This window comes from Thyridium curvatum, assembly GCF_004353045.1.
Source record: "Thyridium curvatum strain D216 chromosome Unknown NODE_6_length_784332_cov_80.453264, whole genome shotgun sequence".
Taxonomy (NCBI): domain Eukaryota; kingdom Fungi; phylum Ascomycota; class Sordariomycetes; order Thyridiales; family Thyridiaceae; genus Thyridium; species Thyridium curvatum.
This window is the reverse complement of record NW_022156761.1, coordinates 160281-180498: the sequence shown is the minus strand read 5'-3', so window position 1 is coordinate 180498 and position 20218 is coordinate 160281. Positions and strand designations below refer to the sequence as shown.

Below are 20218 nucleotides of genomic sequence, written 5' to 3'. Positions count from 1 at the left end.
CGGGGCCGGAGGCATTCATGTTATCATCATCACCACTTGGTGCGTCCAAGTTCTCCCTCGTATCGCATCGCATCTCATCTCATCTCATCTCGAATCCCCCAGACTCTCACCCTGTGACCAACATTGTGGCCGTGCCAGTGAATCATTTCTGGGGCCTTGCGGCAGAAACAGGGAAATCGAGGTCCGTAAATACCCTGAAGAGGCCGCGAAGAAGCGAAGAAGAAGAAACGGGTCAGCCGGAGGGTTGGCTCAGGCCGGCGGTCCAATGGAGCCAAATACGGGGTTGGACCTGTACGGAGTACCTAGGTAGGTACGCACATGCATGCACGCGCAGCGGACTGTAGCACAGTCCAGTCCACAGCGCGCTGGAGCGCCTGCTGAGGCTGACAGGCCCTAAAACATAGCCCAAAACCTTGGTGAACGGGGGGGACCCGCGACGCCAAAATGGATGCGTGAATAACGGTAGCGGTGCATTTTCGTCGCAATGGCTCATGTGACACTCCAAAAAGCAACAGGGGACCCAGTGGCTGGTGGCCGGGCGGGTCCCCGCAAAGGCGAACACGGAAAACCCACCCGGGAACAGGGGGACGAGCAAGGGTTGATTGATTACTTTGTAGACAGATTGCCTCTTTGGTGAAATCTGTTAGGGGTCGACATTCTGGAACACGCCTTTGGTGGCTTCGGTGTTTGCAAAGCCATTGAAACGGGAGGCCCCCTACTGGCTGTTTTTGGGAACCGAGTACCCCATACTGGGACCACTGGAGCCATTGGGACGGCTGGGACCTCAACCCCCCTGCACTGCTGCAAAGATTTTTAGTATCAGGAAATTGGCGACGCGGATTCTCGCATTTGCCCTACTTGTATTTCCTGATTCTTGACGCGCATGAAATGAGAGACCCATGACAGAGGAAAAAGGGGTCCTTGGATCATGGAAACTGCAATCTCTTTGTCAAGCCCTAGCCAAGAAAAAATAAAAAGAAGAAACGAGGGCCCGAAGCCACAAGATCTGAGGCATTTCGCGAAAGCTGAAAGTACCAAAAAAAAACTGGTATCGCAGTAAGACACGCGACCTGAGGCGTCGATGGATGATGACTCAACTGTTTTTGCCTGAGGGACCCGGCTTCCGGCTTTACCCTGCCAACCCCATATTTTAGAAAATGCCACCACGCCCATTGGTGTGTATTACTGCGCAAGAAAAACGTGGGTGAGACGGGTTCAGACGCCATTTCATTCTCACTGCGCTGCGATACAACATGGGAGCTCCCGTGGCAGCTGGCTGATCATCGGGCTTTGCTGATCCCCGTTTCTGTTCGTTTGAGCCCGAACTACTGGTGACGGGCATGCAGGATGGATGATCGCCTTGATTAGTGTTCTTTTTCTGGAAATGACTTCAGACGCATACGGAGTAACCAGAAGAACAAGGGGCATAATTTGAGGTACAAACGCACATCCCGCTGACACACACCTCCCACTGCCATGGATGGCATCCCGGCTTGTCTTCTTCGCCTAATGTTGGCCCCTGGTCTGGTCCAGCTACCGTACCTTGAACGGGGCCGTCCCGCAGTTCTGTCGCGCCCGAGGCATCCGCGAGGCCACCAAAATGTCACTGACATCAGTAAGGACTAACTAGCGATCGCCTTCTTCCACGATGATTCACATGTGCTCTGTTTTACAGTGGTGGTTGCTCGGACGGAGGATTTACGCACCGACGCCGCGTCCACTGAAAGTGGTTGACGCAATCCAGTGATGCAAGCACACACCTGCCACTCTTGCGCATCTGCGCGTCGTCAGGACTGAGAGACCATTCGCCATTAGCTGTCCTCTTCGTCCCACTGATGCATGGATTGCGCCTCACTTGCTATCAACCACCCCGGTCCGTATCAGATCGTACATGGATCCTGCGAGCCAGATACAAGTAGATACTGTAGGTACTGTATTGTCGGTAGGCCTTGAAACATGTCTATTGCTTTCCAGTGGCGTCCAAATGCCCCGCTACTCACTCTGCTCTTGACCAGGCTGGCTGAGAGAAAAAGGGTCCTCTTCGTACCAATCTTGGGGGTTATTTCGCTGGGCGGGACCCGATCCATCGTGTACATACATACCTTAGCTAGCAGTGGTAATATACGGAGGAGGGGGCCCTTTGTGGCGGCCAATGGGTACCTGGATGTGCTCTGTGAGCAACCTTTTAGCACAATCCGGACCTCCTTCAACTCTCCCCTAGTGCTGAGCGTAGAGGCGCTGTGGTTGGCCACAGGCAGCAGGAATGGCCGAGTGAATGGCGTAGCCTCGCGTCTGCCTGAGTCACTCACTGCCACCCCAGAAAAGACTAAGGCAGGAGCATCCCTGTCTAGCCCGCCCTCGCAGTTCCGAAGCCACCCTTGGCCGCCCATGCCTTGGCTCCGGCTTTTTTCATGCCCACCACCCAGAAAAGCCAAAAACTGCATCCTCGATTGAATCATCACCACTGCTCGGGCCCGCGTCGAGCATCCATCCTGGAGCTAAGCTGGAGGTACCAGGCCCAATCGCCGAGCGCTCAATTCACTGCTCCTCTCACTCTCTCTTCCACGACCCTCTCCCACGGTCCACCGTTCTCTTTTCCTCTCCACTATCAGATCCAGCAACACCATCCACATTCACCAATTTGCGGGACATACATATCATTCACACTCCCTGCCACGCTCTCTCTCTCACACACACACTCCCTTCTGCCTCTTCTTCTCCCCCTCATTCAAACCTCTTTCTCTTCTTCCCTAGAGAAACACCCCCATACAACTTTTAATAATCCCCTCGAGGATCGCGCGTTTGTTTGGCGGCTTTCATTGCTGTCAAATGAACCTGCAACTGCGCATAATTTTATTTCTCCATGTAAGTCGCCGCTCGGCTTCGGTACTTTGCCGGCTAGCTTTTTTTTCTCTCTTCGCCGTAACTCCGATGCGCCTCTAACCGCACCTCGCGATACATGCTCTACTACCAACACCAAAAGCTATCTGAGCTCCCAAATATCTCTGCAATAGCTTCATGATACCTCCGTCTTTCAATTCCGGGCCTTTTGACGATCAGGAAGCAGATTGCTAACCACAAACCTGTCTCGCGCTCTAGTACTCCTCTCCTCCCGGTGTCTCCTAAATGCCCACCATCTACTCCTCCTTGTACCAGAGTTTCATCCGTCAAGGATTCGCCAAATCTTTCACCCACGGCTACGCACAATCGGTCGTAGCTGCCACCCACCCCCATGTTCTAAACTCGCAGAACCGGCCGTCCTTTGCCAGGCGGCACAGCAACCGCCTCGGCCGGTTACAGACCCTCCAGCTCCAGAATGCCTTCCACACGACCGCCTCTGCCGCTGGCGGCGTCGCTGTCGAGCACCGCCATGGCCACGACAAGTCGCTCAGCCACGGCGGCCTAGATGCCTACTTTGAGCATCTGCAGGCCCGCCAGGCCGAGGAGGCCGAGGAGGAGGAAGCCGACAAGGAATGGGTCCAGTTCCAGTTCCAGCGTCGCATCGAGTGGAAGCCCAGCCCGGCCTCCATCCTGCTCGGCCCGGACCACAAGCCCATCAACACCGACACCCTCGAGAGTGGCGAGCCGGGCGATGGACAGGTCCCCGACGAGGCCCGCGTGGCACTGGCCCACATCGATGCCGCCATCGAGAAGGAGATTGAGGTTAGACGCCAGCTTGATGTGTTGGAGGAGGAGGCACGCTCGACCCGGTCGCCCGCCCCCTCGGCTGTCGATGAGGCCCTCTCGCGATCTCTGACCCCGGTGTCGCGGATGAGAACCCCCGAGAGCATCGCCCGCACCGCGACGCCTCCCGTCGACCCCCAATCGCTGACCTACGCCAACCACCTGACCAAGCTCTCCGAGGCTGGCCGATATGCCGAGATCCCTGCGGTCTTCGAGGCCATGCTGGTCGCCGGCGTGAGCCCCATCGCCACCGCCTACAACGCTCTCCTGGTCGCCGCCATTCACCTGCCGTCCGCCAAGAACGAGATCGTGACCAAGGCCCTGGATGTCTACGCTGACATGCGCCACCGGAAGGTGACGCCCGACAGCGACACCTACAACATCCTGGTTGGCTTGCTCGCGGCTCGTTCCCTCGAGGTGTCTGCTCTGAAAAAGTCCCTCGAGGACAAGCGCGTTCGCTTCGGCGGCATGGAGGAGCCTGGCAAGTTCATGTTTGGCTCCCACGAGCTCGAGTACGCCATCCTGTCCGAGGATGACCGCCTGGACCTCGCTGTCCAGCTCTTCGCCTCTTCGGTCACCGCAGACAAGGCCGCCTACTCATCCGAGACCTACCACCAGCTGATCTCAGCCTGCGCTCAGGCGGGTCGCGTCTCCGACATGCTGCACCTCTTCGAGCACATGGAGGTCACCAAGACGACTCCCTTCGCCGCCACCTTCCCGGCCATGATCACGGCCTTTGCCAGCTCTGGCGACCTGGTCAGCGCCGTCGAGTGTTACAGCGAGTACCGCAACCTGGCCATGGCCAACGACAATGGCGAGGCCACTCTGCTCGACCGCCTCGACGCTCAGGTGTATGCGGCGGTCATCAACGCCTACGTCATCTCGGACAAGCTCGAGGGTGCCATGAAGTTCTACAAGAAGATCATCACCGAGTACGGCGCCCGCGCCGCCGACATCAAGGGTGCCATCGTCAGCGGCGGCTTCGTTCAGGGCCTCATTGAGCGAGGCATCTTCGAGGAGGCGCTTGCCTGGGCTCAGCACATCGAGGCTGAGGCTCGCGCCTCGGCCATGGGCAAAGTTGCCACCCTGGCTGCCGACAACAACAACAAGCATGCTGCTGTCGCCGCTTTTGCTAACCTGCCCGCTGGCTTCGCTGATGTTGCCAAGCCCGCCATGGCCCTGATGGCGCTCAGCGTCCGCGAGGGTGACATTGTCGCTGCTTCTAACTACTGGCAAATTCTAAGCAGCCCCGAGGTCCAGGTTACCCCGTCCTTCATCGAGCCGACGGCCATGTATGCTGTTGCCATGATTGGCTCCGGCCAGGTCCTCGAGGGCCTAACGCAGTCCGAGGTCATGTTCCAGCGCATCCGTGAGTCTGCTCAGGATCGTGCTCAGCTCGCAGACGAGATCGAGGAGGGTGTCGATTTCATTGCGCAGTACATGGCCGCGAGGAACATTGTCGATCCTCGCTCAGTGTCTCCTGCTGTATCTCTGGTGCCCGAGACTTTCACTCCCTCGCAGTACTCATCTACGCCCACGGTCTCCAGCTACGAGGACACCTTCGACCCCTATGCGCACAGCACCGACTTCCGGGGCTCGTCCCTGATTGCCGACGACCTGGAGGGCCCCCACGCTCGCAAGGGACCCAAGCTGAGCGATGCCATGGGCCGCTTCCGCAACATGCGCCGTGCTGGCCGCCACCCTCGGTACATCACCTACGCCAAGCTCATCTCGGCCGCCGCCCGCGACGGCAAGATGGACATGTGCCACGACATCCTGGCCATGGCCCGCACCGATGTGCCCCTGATGCCTCAGTACGCGGTTGTTCGCTATGGCTGGTCCTCGATCCTCGACGCCATGGTCGGCGCTTGCCTGACCCTCGGCGACCGCGGCCTGGCTGAGCAGTACCACCAGGAGCTGCTGGCCATGGGTGCCACGCCCTCGGCCAATACCTTCGGCCTGTACATCACCACGCTCAAGGAGTCTACCAAGACGTTCGACGAGGCCACCGAGGCCGTCAAGATCTTCCACCGCGCCAAGGCTGAGGGCGTCGAGCCCAGCTCTTTCCTCTACAACGCCCTGATCGGCAAGCTCGGCAAGGCCCGCCGCATCGATGACTGCCTCTTCTACTTTGCCGAGATGCGCGCCCTGGGCATCAAGCCCACCTCGGTGACCTACGGCACCATTGTCAACGCCCTGTGCCGCGTCTCGGATGACAAGTTCGCCGAGGAGCTCTTCGACGAGATGGAAGCCATGCCCAACTACAAGGCCCGTCCGGCGCCCTACAACAGCATGATGCAATTCTTCCTGACGACAAAGCGCGACAAGGCCAAGGTGCTGTCGTACTACGAGCGCATGCTGGCGCGCGGCATCTCGCCCACGTCGCACACATACAAGCTGCTCGTCGACACGCACGCCACACTCGAGCCCGTCAACATGGTGGCCGCCGAGGCTGTGCTCGACCGCATCCGCGCCTCGGGCCAGCAGCCCGAGCCCGTGCACTACGCCTCGCTGATCCACGCCCGCGGCTGCAACATGCACGACATGGCCGGCGCGCGCCGCGTGTTCGACAGCGTCGTCGCGGACCCGAGCATCCCGCCCAGCGCGTGCCTGTACCAGGCGCTCTTCGAGGGCATGGTGGCCAACCACGTCGTGTCCGAGTCGGAGGAGGTGCTGGCGCAGATGCGCCGCCGCGGCGTCGAGATGACGCCCTACATCGCCAACACGCTGATCCACGGCTGGGCGGCCGAGAGGGAGATCGGCAAGGCGCGCGAGGTGTACTCGCGCGTCGGGCGGTCGCGGCGCGAGCCGAGCACGTACGAGGCCATGACGCGGGCGTACCTGGCCGTCGAGGAGCGCGAGGCGGCCAAGGGCGTCGCGTCGGAGATGCTGGGGCGGGGGTACCCCAGCGCCGTGGTGAACAAGGTGCTTGAGCTGTTGGGCGGTGGTCAGGCGCAGGGCGGTGAGGAGGGTGCTTCTGCTGCCGCCCCTGCTCCCGCTGCTGCTTCCGTCGCTGCTTCTGCTTGAAGGAGTGTGCTTGTGAGGTTGCTGGAGGAGTGATTCATCGAGCTCCCGCATCATTATTTTCCTTTGTCATGCCAAAAAAAAGGAGGCCTTCCGTCTCGCGTGTGATGATACCCAGAGAGTTTTTTGTTTTCGTTTTCCGAGAAAGAGTGGAGGGCGAGACGGGAGTGGGGATGGTGAGGGAGAGTGAGAGACTGGCTGGTCGGTCGATCCCTTTTGTGTTCATTTTCTTCTATGTTTAGGGAATGTTGCTCTTTACGGACGCTCTGGGACCCCTCTTGGTGCCCACCATGGCATCGAGGGCAGCATCATGTTTCCAGCGTTCTGGCGTTTGGCTGCAAAGGGAGGGGCAAAGGTGGGAAGCATTGGCAAATCAACCCATTCGGTTTCACATGCCCGGGTGGGCTTTCTTTTTCAATGGGGAAAAGGGAAGAAGAGATAATATGGCTCAGAAAGAGAGAGAACAACCATATGTATGGGGTGGACGGCTGGGGCATCGGCATCATCTGAACAATTTAGACAAATCTCCACTCAGGGAGGTGTGGTGTTTTGCACGACGCGGCTATCGGGCTGCGTGTGTAAAGCGAAAACCGCCCTCCTTTAATTCCATCAGGGCTCTGGTCATGGGGGTTGCTACTCCCTAGGGGCTCTGTGTAATTATATGAATAAACAAGTTAAAGACAAAAACCTCTTGCCTAATCTGCTTGCCTTTCCGTGGTTTCCATCGTCTCTGGGATCGGATTGAGACTTGCTGTGGGCATGGACTGTTTTACACTGTAGAGTGTTTGTGCGCCTCCTTGTCGAGCGAATCAAAACCACTTGGCAGAGGTTGGAGAGATGGGGAACAACACCGTGTGAAGGGACACTTTTTGATAACTCCCGATCTATCTATGAAATAAGAGAACGCCATGTATATGCAATTTTTCAACTTATCGCCCAACAGCACATGCACACTCTCCCCTCGACCCCCCCTTGCGCAGTCTCACCCCCAAGACTAAGTCGGCCGAGTACTACCCGATGTTAAACTCCCCAGCCCCGTCCATAACAGCCCTCATCTTCTCCCTCATCCTCCTCGCAGCGCCCTCGTCGACCTGTCCCGCGCCGCCGCCGCCCTCGTCGTCGGACCCAGCGCCGCCAGCACCACCACCACTCCTGCCCCCGCCAGCACCCGAGGCACCGCCCTTCTTACCACCAGCAGCAGAAGAACCGCCCCGCCTCTGCACCCCGCCGCCGATGCCGCCGGGCGCCTCGCGCAGGCCGTAGCTCTTGGCCAGGTGTCCCAGGTGCAGCTGCGTCAAGTCAAAGTAGACGCGCTCCTCGCGCGTGTGCGTCGCGTAGGCCCGCACGTGCGAGCGGAAGGCCTGGCGCGCCGAGTCGAGCAGCTTATTGCTGCTGCTTGCGGCGGAGTCCTTGCCGCCTTTTCTCTGCGGCTTCTTGGTGCCCTTGGCGCCACCGGCCTTGCTGGGCGAGGCCTGCTGGTGCTCGGCATCAGCACCGTCGGCGGTGGCGGCGGGGTTGGCCAGCAGGCGCTGCTCGAGGTGCAGCTGCAGCGCCTCGGCGCGCGACGTCCACGTCAGCCTCTTGCCCCTCGCCGACTCGGCCTCGTCGGTCGACCTGGCCCCCGCGCCCGCGCCAGTCGCGACGGGGAACTCAACGGGGGTCGCGAGCGCCTTCTGCAGCACCGCGTCGTAGAGCTGCGGCGCCGCCTGCGCGCCCAGGAGCGAGACGTACCCTTCCTCGCAGCCGGGCATGAGGAACAGCACCGCCTTGCCCGGGCGACCGGCGCGGGCGGTGCGGCCTATGCGGTGGACGTGGTCGGCCACGGCGAAGGCCGGGTCGTACTCGACGACGAGGTCGACGGCGGGCACATCGAGGCCGCGCGAGGCGATGTCGGTCGTGATGAGCACGGTGGGCTGCTTGTCGTTGGCGAAGGACGCGAGGGTCGCGGTGCGGACGGGCTGGGGCAGGGAGCCGTGCAGCTTGTGGATGGTGATGGACGGGTTGGCCGGGGAGGTGATGTATGCTGCCGGCGCGACGGTTCCGACGGTGTGGGACGACGGGCTGGGTTTGGGTTTGCTCTTTGCTGGGGAGGCTTGCTCGTCTCTATCCTTGTCCTCGTCCTCGTCCACGGCCGGGCTGGTGCTGGTTGCACTTTCCACGGGTTCGTCGGGTTTGGGGGTGGCGGCGGTGGGTGTGTCTTTCAGGAGATCGAAGTGGAAGTCGACCGAATCGGCGCACGAGATGAAGATGATGGCCTTCATGACCGAGCCCTTGCGGGCAAAGGTCGACTTGAGGAGGGCGATGAGGGTGACGAGGCGTAGCTTGGCCGGAGCGATGAGGTAGGTCTGCTTGAGCTGCGAGGGCGCCGAGAAGATGGCGTCGTTGACTTCTGCGGTGTCGATCGTGCCGTCCTGGTTTGCGGCGGTAATGTGGGTGGCGTCTTCGAGACTGATCTCTCCTAGCTTTTGGACGTTCATCTTCATCGTAGCCGAGCAAAGGACGGTGACCCGTCTCGAAGGCAGGATGCCGTCCAGGACAACCCCGTCTTTGTTCTTGTTCCTGAGGTCCTCCTTCCGGATCTTGCCCACGATCGTGCGGATGTCGTCCTCAAAGCCCATCTCCATCAGCCTATCTCCCTCGTCGAGCACCAGCCACCTGACCGTGCCGACATCCAGAACCTTGGTGTGGTCGAGGTGGTCCGTCAGGCGGCCGGGCGTCGCAATGAGGATGTTGACGCCCTTTCGTATCCTCGCCTTCTCCGACTTCTTGCTCTCGCCTCCAATGACCGTGGTGCTAACAAGCCATGGGCAGGCGCGCAGCAGCTTCTCCAACACCGTCGCGATTTGCTTGCACAACTCTCGCGTGGGCGCTAGGATGATTGCGAACAGCCCGGAATCTCTGTGTATCTTGACGTTCTTGCTCGAGCCGTCTTCGTTGTGGCTCAGCGCCATAATGCGCTGGACGATGGGCAGCAGGTAGGCCAGCGTCTTGCCGGAACCGGTCTCGGCTTGGAGGAAGGCGTCGCTGTCCTCCTTGACCAATTGGGGTATCGTGTTCTTCTGAATAGCCGTTGGCGCCTTCATCTCGAGCTTCGACGACAGGTGCTGTGCCATCCTGCGAGAGAGGCCCAGGGCGTGGAAGTTCTCGGCCTCGTCCGACAGCGGCGCGTTCGAGGGTTTCGCGGGCTCGGTCTCTTCGGCAGGCTTCTCGTCAAACGTCGTCACGGGCGTCGGGTTTGCGGTGAACAATCGCGAGGTAACGCCGTGCGCACCACCACTTTTCGGCTTGCCTCCTCCGTCTGCGCGATCGCCATATCCACCAAATGACGGTCGCGGGCCCCTGGTATCCGCACCCCCAAACGTCCTCGGCCGCTTCGCCGGCCTGTCCGAGTCGTCGAATCCGTCTCTCCTGTCGGGCCTGCTGCCCACGTCGCCGGCGTTGGCTCCGGATCGAGGCTGCGGGGCATCGGTGCCGTGCCGTTTGAGGTTCTTCTCTGCGCGCATGCGGTCGCGCCAGCGCCCGCCCTTGAACTTGATCTTGGGCTGGAGCGGGCCGTCCCCGATCTCGAAGTTGAGGAGCATGCCGTCGTCCGCCATTGTGCCGGTTGTTGCGATCGGGTTGCCAGCTTTGGGTGTTGGCTGGATTACTGCGCTCTGGGACTTCTGGAGACGGTGAAGGGCAGAAAAATTATTGGCAAAGATTCTTATCGATAAGATAAGCCCAGAGTCTGGTCCGCACGATCGCAGAGCAGATGGCGGTTGGCATTTAAAGTGGGGCACACCTACAGCTCTCTCCATGTAAGTACTCGATGTTACTTACTTACTTACTTACTTACTTACAAGCATATTCTCATCAGTCTGACTTCGGACGGGGCCCTTGGGAAGATTTGCATGTCCTGCTGGCATTCCTAATGCTGAAAGCCCTCATTGATTGCTGAGAGAAGTTGTCGAAAGAAGTGACTATGGCAAACCTAAGTGTCGTCTCACCCGTCATCTTGGGCAGAAGGGAACCATATGTAGTTGAAGTACTGCAATCTGTGCCATGATTGATGTCAGTGACAAAAGGGTGCAGAAAGTCTAAATGCATCTGATTTTGGTAAGAGAGATCGAATGAACCAAGATGGCTGGTGCACACACATTTCGTTGCCATCTCCACCGCTCTGGCTTTCTTTCTGTTCTCTCTTTCCTTCTCTAGAGGCAAACATTCTCAAGTGAGAAGGAATAGAGCATTTGCGTCGGCCTTTTCCTCCGCAAGAAAACTCCGAGATGCGCCAATTGCTTACTGAAGGCGGAGTTTAGGAGATGAGTGGGTGGAGCAGAATCCCACGACGACCACAGGGGTGACCCGAATGGGGATTGTGTAATCACGAACGCGACCAATCACGAATCACGAGAAAGGAAGCCCTGCTCGTGGAAAGATCCTGCAAATACTGGTCTGGGTGGTATAGCAATGTTCTGGTAATATATGGTAGAAACCCATCTCATCATCGTTATCTTCTTCTCAACCTTACCAACGACATAGATATCAGGGGCAATCATGAATGCGCCGTATACAGTAGTTCGCGAGTCGGGTATGTGACAAACATTGTAACCTCTCATGGAACTTGCTAACTTGATCATAGACTCGTACGACCGCTTCTTTTGGCTCTACTATCGTTTGGGAATCCAGTCAAGCATCACAGTCGGCGCTACCTATACGAGCTCTGCTAGGGGTGCCCTTGCGAAAACAGCGGTAGTTGCTGCCGTACGGGCTGTGGTTGAAGCACAGCCACGTCTGCGATATGTCTGCATTCCTCAGCGCCAGGGAGAGGTAACCAAGTTGCAGATAGCAGTCCTGAACGAGATCAATGTGGAGGACTGCATTGTCTTTGTCGACGACGATGACGGAGCTGGTATGGACGAGAAACTGTTGGAAAGGCTTCACAACACATGGTTCGACGAATGGCGTGCGGATGAGCCGACAGCGCCGCAATGGAAAGTGTTTGTCAAGGGGGGCGTCCACGTGCTCTTCGCATGCACGCATGCGGTGGCTGACGGGATTTCGGGCTATGTCTTTCACCGAGAGTTTCTGACGGCTCTGAACGATTTGCCCCCTTCCATGATAGAGCAGCCGGTGCCGCCCACCATTGCCCGGTCCAATGGCCAGGTGGCCGAGGCGGGCGCCGTGAAGCTCTCTCCGACAAATGTCCTGCCCAAGCCGGAGCTCTTGGCCATCCTATGGCACACTTTCGTGTCTTGGATTCTGCGCGTTGTCTATAGCAAAAGCCGCCTCAACAACGACTTCCCCCCTTCAAAGCCCTATTTCAAGGACATTAGCAAGATACCGGCGGCGGAGGATTGCACCCAGTCGGGAGTGACCGTCCGCAGGATCCCGGCGGCCGATCTTGCCAAGATCCTAGCAGCTTGCCGGGAAAACGGCGCCCAGCTGACGCCGCTCCTCTTGATCCTGTTCATCGCCACCCTGGCACTCGACCACGAACCCGACGCGTCCATGACGACGGCGTGCCTGCCATATAACATGCGGCCCTTCCTGCCAATGGACCAGTTCGAGAAGGGGAGCAGTCCCTCGGGCGCGGGAGTGATGATGAATGCCGCCGGGGGTGCGCAGCGGCCCTTGTTCCTGGCGCCCATCAGGAAGCTGTTTCCGGACGGGAAGGTGGACGGTACCGCGCTGTGGAAGTACGTCCGGGACTTTAAGGCGGACCTGGCGCAGAGGGGCATCAAGCAGGCGCAGAAGGTCTATGTTGCACCGAAGCTGTTCGACGACAGCCTGGAGACGGTAGTGAAGAAGGCGCTCCCTTCGGTAAACATGGCGCACACCATTTTGGTGTCGAACCTGGGAGTTTTCAAGCCAGTGCAAGAGGGAGGAGAGTGGTCTGTCACTGACGTTGTCTTCTCGGCCTCGGCAGCCAACGGGGGAATCGGGTGCCACGGGATCGTTCTCAACGTGGCCACAGTAGCTGGCGGGGACCTGGTCATGACTGGAGCGTACGAAAGGGACGTCGTGAGCAAAGACGTTGCTGAGAAGGTGCTGGACGGACTGGTTGGGAGATTAGAGGATGTGTGCTCGGAATCACGAACAGTGGGCTAGATGACTCATTTTTGGACGAGTTGAAAGAGCTCTCCGCGTAGAATACAAGATCAAGCATGTTCACTTCAAAGAGCATCATTGTGCTTTCGTGAAGCCATGAAAGTTCAATTCTGAGTGTTTCTAATAAGGTTACCTTTCTTGCCATTGTGATCCGAACACTGGGCCTTAACTTTGACCTACGGTAATGTGTAAGAACAGAGAAAACTTAATGCTAGTCCATTTGGCCTCTTTTTGGGATTCTCAGCTTGAAGATGCTGGTTATGTTACCATGTTGGGTACCCTGCTGGTAGTTGATATGAGGTTGGGCTATTGGAATATTTGTTCTCCTGATCTTGACCTTCAAGAGCAGTAGTGGTAGTGATGACAAAAGACGCCTCTTACGATACTAGGGTGCTAAGACAAACCTAATCTTCGTGATCTAATTGAATCAAATGAACCCGACTCTTCTGTTCGAGGCCTTGAAAGGGGTAGTTACATGGCTCTGCCCACAGGCCTTAGCATGGTTTGACCAGACAGCACTGGCATATGTTACTCTACCAGGCATAACCCTAGAGCTTATCGACGTGCTCGCCGAGCACCGTAAACATGAAGTCATAGCGTTTGACCGCAAGGTAAGATCATTGACGAATCTCACCTCTCAATGACTGAGTAGGATCCTTGCCGGGCTCTGCGGGCTGGGTACACAACGCTTACCAGAACAAAGACACACTCGTCAGTGTTTCTCAGGCGCTGAAGCTGTTCTCAGCTTTCTTGTCGCTGCCAATAATCCAGATAGCCTTGCCTTAAAGTTGGTGATTGATGTTACCGTTCAGGCGGGAGTCAAGCGCTTTGCGCTGGACGACTGGCATATGCAAGCATGGACATTTTGCCCTCCCAGCTGGCTGATCCTTTTGGGTCTATGACCTGATTCCAGCCAAGGAGCTAGATGCTATATGTAGGACACTGCCTGTGTGAGATAGACAAAGAGCAAATAACAAATCAAAAGGTTTAAGCCGTCTTTTTCTGTAGCTATATTTACCTCTTTCATCCTGATATAGGCCATGAGGTTACTGAGTAGTACTTCTTTTCAAAAAGACATTTACATGAATTGTCATAAGTGGCAAAAAGCTCGCATACCAGCCCGGTGGGTGGTATGCTACGAAAATCTCGGGGATTTTGCTCCGTGGTTGTCGAAAATTCGGTTGTCGTCCTCCTCGCCGCGATTCGAACCCGTGTCCTCCCCCTTTCCATATCCCCTTTTGGCCCCTTTCCCATCCCCTTCCCGAAATGGAATCATTAGTCCACCGCAGGACGACACGATTGACCTGAACTTAACCAGCCGGCCAAGCCGCCACATGCCGCCCCCCTGAGAAGTAGGCACCAATTTTTGAATTATAAGGGCCCCTTCCTCACGACCAGGGGGTGTGGCACTTGCGCAAGTCGCGGATGTTCATGGAGTACGCAGGAACCCCCTACCAACTTGCGAAGCACGCCCCCCTATTCCCACCACCTGGCCGGTGGCTGACGTGCGCATCTTGGCAGTCAAGGGCCGCGAAGCCATGATTTCGGAAGATCAGTTAGAGGCACGGAACGCCCCAGGTGTATGAACATTCTGACCGCATTAGCCAAAATTGCTTGGCTTGTTAAGGAGGAATGAAACTGGATCCTGCCTAACTGCAAGATCACCAACATAGAGGCCATTCTGCAGTAGACACGGGGCAAAGAACGAAGTCAACTGACCTGAAGATAACTCTGCGGCGGATACGATTTCACTGCTTGAGCGGACAATTGTCACAGGGGGTGTTCGGATATGAGTTCGGACATGATTGTTTCCATAATTCGACAGCTCAGTACTCAGCAGTCTGTGATATTAAGCTCCTTAGCATGTTGGACAGCTCTCTAAGGAAATAGTTCAACCTCGTCCTACAGTTGCCGCCCCTTTTGGAAGCACTGATTCCGGCCTGGCCCAGGCAATCGCGGCACTGACGTTGCCAGGACAAACTCCAACCCGACGGCGATTCCAAATCTGCATGTGGTATTGGCGGTACCATCACCGGTGAATTCTCGTCGTTGTCATCGACTCGTCCTTCGCATCTAGATCTCAAGGCAGCTCGGTATTGTGTGACGGCGAAGGTCCTATGCCTGGCAAGGCTCGTCAGGAGTACTGGCAACATATAAGTATCGACAAATGTTGGTGAAGAAGCTCGTGTTTTGACTTTGGTGGTGCGCACTGGGCTCATTTCGTGGGCAGTCTTTCTCCCCTATTATGGTCTCCTTGCCTTGTTGTCCTGAAGCCTAGACAATTCGGCAAACACCCTCTCTCGCTTGTCCAGAGCGGTTTCTCTTGCGACCATAACTACCTCCTGCTGGGCCAAAATCTTCTCTCGCTCGCTCAGAAGATTCAGCCAGTCCTCCAAACTGGCGTGGAGTGCCGTCAAGGCAGTCTCCTGTGCTTTCAAAGCATTGCCCCAGACCACGAGAGCATTATGCTGTGTAGTCAAAGCATCGTTCCCGGGCTTCCCAGCGCCAGCCAGCGTATTCAGAGACTCGCCCAAGACGTTCCAAGCCATGTCCAAACCCTTGAGGTCATCTTGTCTGCTTCTCGGAGAATCTTTGTCGCCTTCAGTATTTCTTTCAGTACCCCTTTCCTCATCACTCAGCATCCGCGAGTCTCGGGTGTCTTCGTTGGGATTTGGCTTGCGACGGAAGATGAACGCAAGAAGGTTCTGGGCTCCAGCCAGCAGGGTATTCATGTTGATGGTGGAGGGCGTACCTCGAATTGGATGCTCAACGATGGCTGATACCAGCAAAGTCCTCTTCAGTAGATACACAAAGAAAATATTGATGTTGATAGGACGGTGGCCTGGGAGACTGAGTTTCTGTAATTCCAGGGAAACACCCCTCCCAGCAATCCACCTACAGTCCAGGCGTGCCTACCGCCCCCCGGTCCTGCCATCCTATGGATGCCATCACAGAGCCTCCTTCCCAAACAGGTACCTGATTATGCATGCCGAGGAGATTCTGTGCAGCAGGAACGACCAGTCTTTCATCTGCAGGTGGGAGCACGAGGGGCGCCTAGGTGGCAAGTCCTGGCAAGCCCGTGACCCCGACCAACAAAGCGTGGGAAGTCTGCGCATGGCGAGGAGAATCCCATATCAACCGCGTGCTGTTAGTTCTCCAACTACAGACTCGCTCAAACTTGCTACCGCTTTTCCACGACACACCTCCGAATCAAATGCTCTAAAGAACCAGTCTGATCCACTCTCGGGCCTTCCCGCCAATCGGAGGTCCTGTCATATTATCACTCGTCTTCGCGGAGAAGCCCGAACCTCAGTTCAGATTCCACGCATGGGCCCGAACTTCCAGGTTGGACCCTAAAGAAACATGGCTGTCGGCCAGCGAGCAGCCACAGTACGCATATCGAGTTCTGATTGAGACCGTAGTGGATTCCAGAATGGATGTAGGAGGCTGTACCCATCTTCCTTTTCGGAGGGCTTCAGGGCTTGGCGCGGTAGAAAAAATGTCCGCATGTTGGGGGCGAATGAGAGCTAGCGTGAATTATGGGCCTCCCCCGGAAAAAAAGTTACGGAACTTTCGCCGCTCGAATGAGCTGACTGTCATCGACAGCTTCGCATTGCTTCGACGGGGACGCGTTGTGACTGTAGACCCGTATAAGCTATTGGCGGGAAGAAGGCGATTCCAGAAAGTGCTTGTTGTACCATTCCGACCAGCATCAGCTGGCCTTGCACAGTTCTCACGGGTGTCATACCGTTACTCGTGACTGCGTCACGGCGACTCCGGCATCGAGGTCAAGCCTACGCGATTGAGCCTGCGCTCTCGTCTGTACTCCATCTACAAGGGAGCCTTGTGCATCCCAATCACAACCGCCACGATGCGCGGCGCAAGGATCGCCCGGATGGCGCTGCGGCAGACCGCCATGTGCAGCGCCCGGGCGGCAGCCCGTCATCACGCCGTGCCGATCGCGGCGCGCGCCTTCTCGGCCTCTGCCATCCGCGCCGACTCGACGGCGCCCAGCAAGCTCACGGCCAACAACTACCCGGACCTCAAGCGGAATCCAAACTTTGCGCAGGTCACGCCGGAGGACGTCAAGTTCTTCCAGGACCTGCTGGGCTCCGCCTCGGCCGTCATCGACGGCGTCACCGCCGACGCCTCGGATGACCTCAGCCCGTTCAACGGCGACTGGATGAACAAGTACCGCGGCCAGTCCAGGCTGCTGCTCAAGCCCGCGACCACGGAGGAGGTCAGCAAGATCCTCAAGTACTGCAACGACAGGAAGCTCGCCGTCGTGCCCCAGGGTGGTAATACCGGCCTGGTGGGCGGCTCCGTGCCTGTCTTTGACGAGATCATCCTCAACCTGTCGCGCATGAACAGGATCGAGTCCTTTGACGAGCGGTCGGGCGTGCTCGTCGCCGACGCCGGCGTCATACTCGAGGTCGCCGACCAGTACCTGGCCGAGCGCAACCACCTGTTTCCGCTCGACCTCGGCGCCAAGGGCTCGTGCCACATCGGCGGCAACATCGCCACTAACGCTGGCGGTCTGCGCCTCCTCCGCTACGGGTCCCTGCACGGCAGCGTTCTGGGCCTCGAGGCGGTCCTGCCCGACGGCACCGTCGTCGACACCCTCTCGACCCTGCGCAAGAACAACACGGGCTACGACCTGAAGCAGCTCTTCATCGGCGCCGAGGGCACCCTCGGCGTCATCACCAAGGCCGCCGTCCAGTGCCCCGCCCGCCCCAAGGCCGTCAACGTCGCCTACTTTGGCTTCGAGAGCTACGAAAAGATGTGCGAGGCCTTCAAGGAGGCCAAGGGCCGCCTGTCTGAGATCCTGTCCGCCTTCGAGCTCATGGACGGCCGCAGCCAGCGCCTCGTCGGCCAGGCCACGGGCAACCCCTTGCCCATCGAGGGCGAGTACCCCTTCTACGGCCTCGTCGAGACGCACGGCTCCAACGGCGAGCACGACATGGCCAAGCTTGAGGAGTTCTTCGAGCACATCATGGGCGAGGGCATCGTTGCCGACGGCGTGCTCGCCCAGGACGAGACGCAGTTCCGCGCCCTCTGGGCCTGGCGCGAGGGCATCACCGAGACGCTGAGCCACCTCGGCGGCACCTACAAGTTCGACGTGTCCATCCCGCTGTCGGACCTGTACCGGCTCGTCGACGACACGCTCGAGCGCATGACGCGCCTCGGCCTCGTCGGCGACGACGACTCGTTCCCCGTGCGCACCGTCGTCGGCTACGGCCACATGGGCGACGCGAACCTGCACCTCAACATCGCCGTGCGGCGCTACAGCAAGGAGGTCGAGGAGGCGCTCGAGCCCTGGGTCTACGAGTGGATCAAGGAGTGCAGGGGTAGCATCAGCGCCGAGCACGGCCTGGGCCTGGCCAAGAAGCAGTTCATCGGCTACAGCCAGAACGACGTGGTCCTGGGCATGATGAAGCAGCTCAAGGCGCTGTACGACCCGGTAAGTCTTCCCAGAAAGGGATCTTCCCGATCCGACACCAGAATCCCCTCTCTTTTCTGGAGAACGTCATCCGCTAATCCGGTATTGAACTGAAACAGAACGGCATCATGAACCCCTACAAGTACATTTAGATTGTGAGCATTATACCATAGAAAAGTAAATCTTGGATATTATTTTCTGTTCGCCCTGGAGCGAGCTTTCGTTGTAGTGATCTTTGCATCCTTCGCACCGCCAGACTAAATACGTGTTTTGGCAATAAGGGTCAAGTTTTGCAATATGCCCTCACGCTCGGTGATCAGAACAACAGCTCCGAGTTGGAGCACAGCCGCCTAGGTCTCGCCTGCAGGCTTTCGAGATAGCGCTGCCCCACTGAGCGAACCCTTCTGGCCCGGGCCGCCTGTACCTGCATTTTCAGTGGCCCGTTCCCCAGGCGTGATCTCACTCCGCATTTCTTTCCAACCCAGACCCTGCTTGAACGACTAATGATATCAAATAATTGCCTGGTTATGTCAGGATTATTCTTGTGCATCTACAGAATTTGTCTAGGATCTTTGAGCATACATGTTCATGATATTAAAGATGTCGGTCTGAAAGTCGAATCTACAAACAAGAAGCAAACCATCTCGCAACCCGCTGCCTCAATGGCGAGGAGAGAATAGGCGAAAGATGGCAAACCTTTCCACCTGGATGAGCCCTCCTCGAGAAAATCTCTCTTGCCCTCACCAGTCTGCTTTCTCGACGCCCATCGACGCTGCCGGAGGAACAGGCTATAGTTATGGCCAACAACAACCGAGATTGGCATTGGGGGCGAAAGGTGAAAGTGTCTAGGCCGTCTATGGACATCTTGTACTCATGGAAATAATGAACGCGGCCATGCTGACCATATCCATATGCCAAATGCGAGAGACGGGATGCGAGCTTGGGTCTCTGACCAGGCTGTATGCATTTGCCATTGCCACTATCTCGGACTCTCTCATCCTGAACATGTCTATCACTCGAAGGATCTCCCCTAGTATGGAGGATGGCGGCCAGGCCGAAAGAGTTCGGAACGTCGATCCAGGAGATTTCCATCCGATCATAACCTTAACAAAATGAGCGAATCGGATATAAGCAACACAAACATGCTCACCTGCGTCTGCACGCCTTGTTCGAGACCATGCTTCCGCTGGGATAGATGCAAGGGCCGCATGCTACCTGGGTCCTCTGTCAGCACTACAATTCGATATGACTGGCTGCCTCGCACTTGTCAACTGTCAGTAAACGTCTGACCGGTTCTACCAGCGCTTGTGGGGTTGTATTTTTCACTTGTTATTACAGATTCTCGCGAACTGTCTTTAGGATCGGCATCACAATTTGGGCCTCTCTGGTACTTCCGCGTGGTTCCCCGACCGCTGTCACCCATCATTGGATTGGCATTAGATGGGCATGTTGCAGTCACCTCCGCAAGTTGCTGCATGAGTGCCACACCCTCTCTTCTGCAGCCGTTAACGGAGGTGATGAGGAGGTGGCGGAGACATGCAAGTCTAACCTGAGTGACGGCCACCGCAAATGGTTTCAATCCGATTAGACCAGGGTTTGTGAAGGTGGGAGGGGTGCCTTGCTTTTTCGATTCCCGATTGGGGACTGCCACGCCAATCTGAATCAGCGCTCCATTGCATTATGCAGTTGAACGGGCTTTGAGAGTCTAGAAACCTCTAGCGAACCACACGATCCAGCATTATTACGTATCAAGTCTCGTTGATGGAAGATGCACATATGCCTGACCCTGCCGTACAGCTGCAGATTATCACAGAAAGAAGCACGCATGCCTCATGCTACCGCCGGGGTGCCTTACCAAGAGCCCAGCTTCAAAGTCACCATAGTCCAGATGGGCATCTTGATATCTCGGCAAGCAGTCTAATAGGCGAGTCTCTTCCATTCTCTTCCTCGTCCAGCTAAAGTGTCCCCGGCAAGGCTCTC

General features: G+C 57.3%; 5 protein-coding genes across 5 annotated transcripts; 3 read left to right on the top strand and 2 right to left on the bottom strand.

Moving 5' to 3' along the window:
• Positions 1 to 3126: 3126 nt before the first annotated feature.
• E0L32_001532 (uncharacterized protein) lies at positions 3127 to 6711 on the top strand (the record flags this gene model as incomplete). The annotated part of the gene is made up of 1 exon (XM_031135621.1): positions 3127 to 6711. The coding sequence occupies one exon, from the start codon at positions 3127 to 3129 to the stop codon at positions 6709 to 6711; it is 3585 nt and encodes a 1194-aa protein (XP_030990783.1).
• A 1007-nt stretch (positions 6712 to 7718) lies between these two features.
• E0L32_001531 (uncharacterized protein) lies at positions 7719 to 10304 on the bottom strand (the record flags this gene model as incomplete). Its single annotated transcript, XM_031135620.1, has 1 exon — positions 7719 to 10304. The coding sequence occupies one exon, from the start codon at positions 10302 to 10304 to the stop codon at positions 7719 to 7721; it is 2586 nt and encodes an 861-aa protein (XP_030990782.1).
• Positions 10305 to 11244: 940 nt separating this feature from the next.
• E0L32_001530 (uncharacterized protein) lies at positions 11245 to 12798 on the top strand (the record flags this gene model as incomplete). The annotated part of the gene is made up of 2 exons (XM_031135619.1): positions 11245 to 11278; positions 11330 to 12798. The coding sequence occupies 2 exons, from the start codon at positions 11245 to 11247 to the stop codon at positions 12796 to 12798; spliced, it is 1503 nt and encodes a 500-aa protein (XP_030990781.1).
• A 2243-nt stretch (positions 12799 to 15041) lies between these two features.
• E0L32_001529 (uncharacterized protein) lies at positions 15042 to 15530 on the bottom strand (the record flags this gene model as incomplete). Its single annotated transcript, XM_031135618.1, has 1 exon — positions 15042 to 15530. The coding sequence occupies one exon, from the start codon at positions 15528 to 15530 to the stop codon at positions 15042 to 15044; it is 489 nt and encodes a 162-aa protein (XP_030990780.1).
• Positions 15531 to 16669: 1139 nt separating this feature from the next.
• On the top strand, positions 16670 to 18390 carry E0L32_001528 (uncharacterized protein; the record flags this gene model as incomplete). Its single annotated transcript, XM_031135617.1, has 2 exons — positions 16670 to 18259; positions 18358 to 18390. The coding sequence occupies 2 exons, from the start codon at positions 16670 to 16672 to the stop codon at positions 18388 to 18390; spliced, it is 1623 nt and encodes a 540-aa protein (XP_030990779.1).
• Positions 18391 to 20218: the final 1828 nt, after the last annotated feature.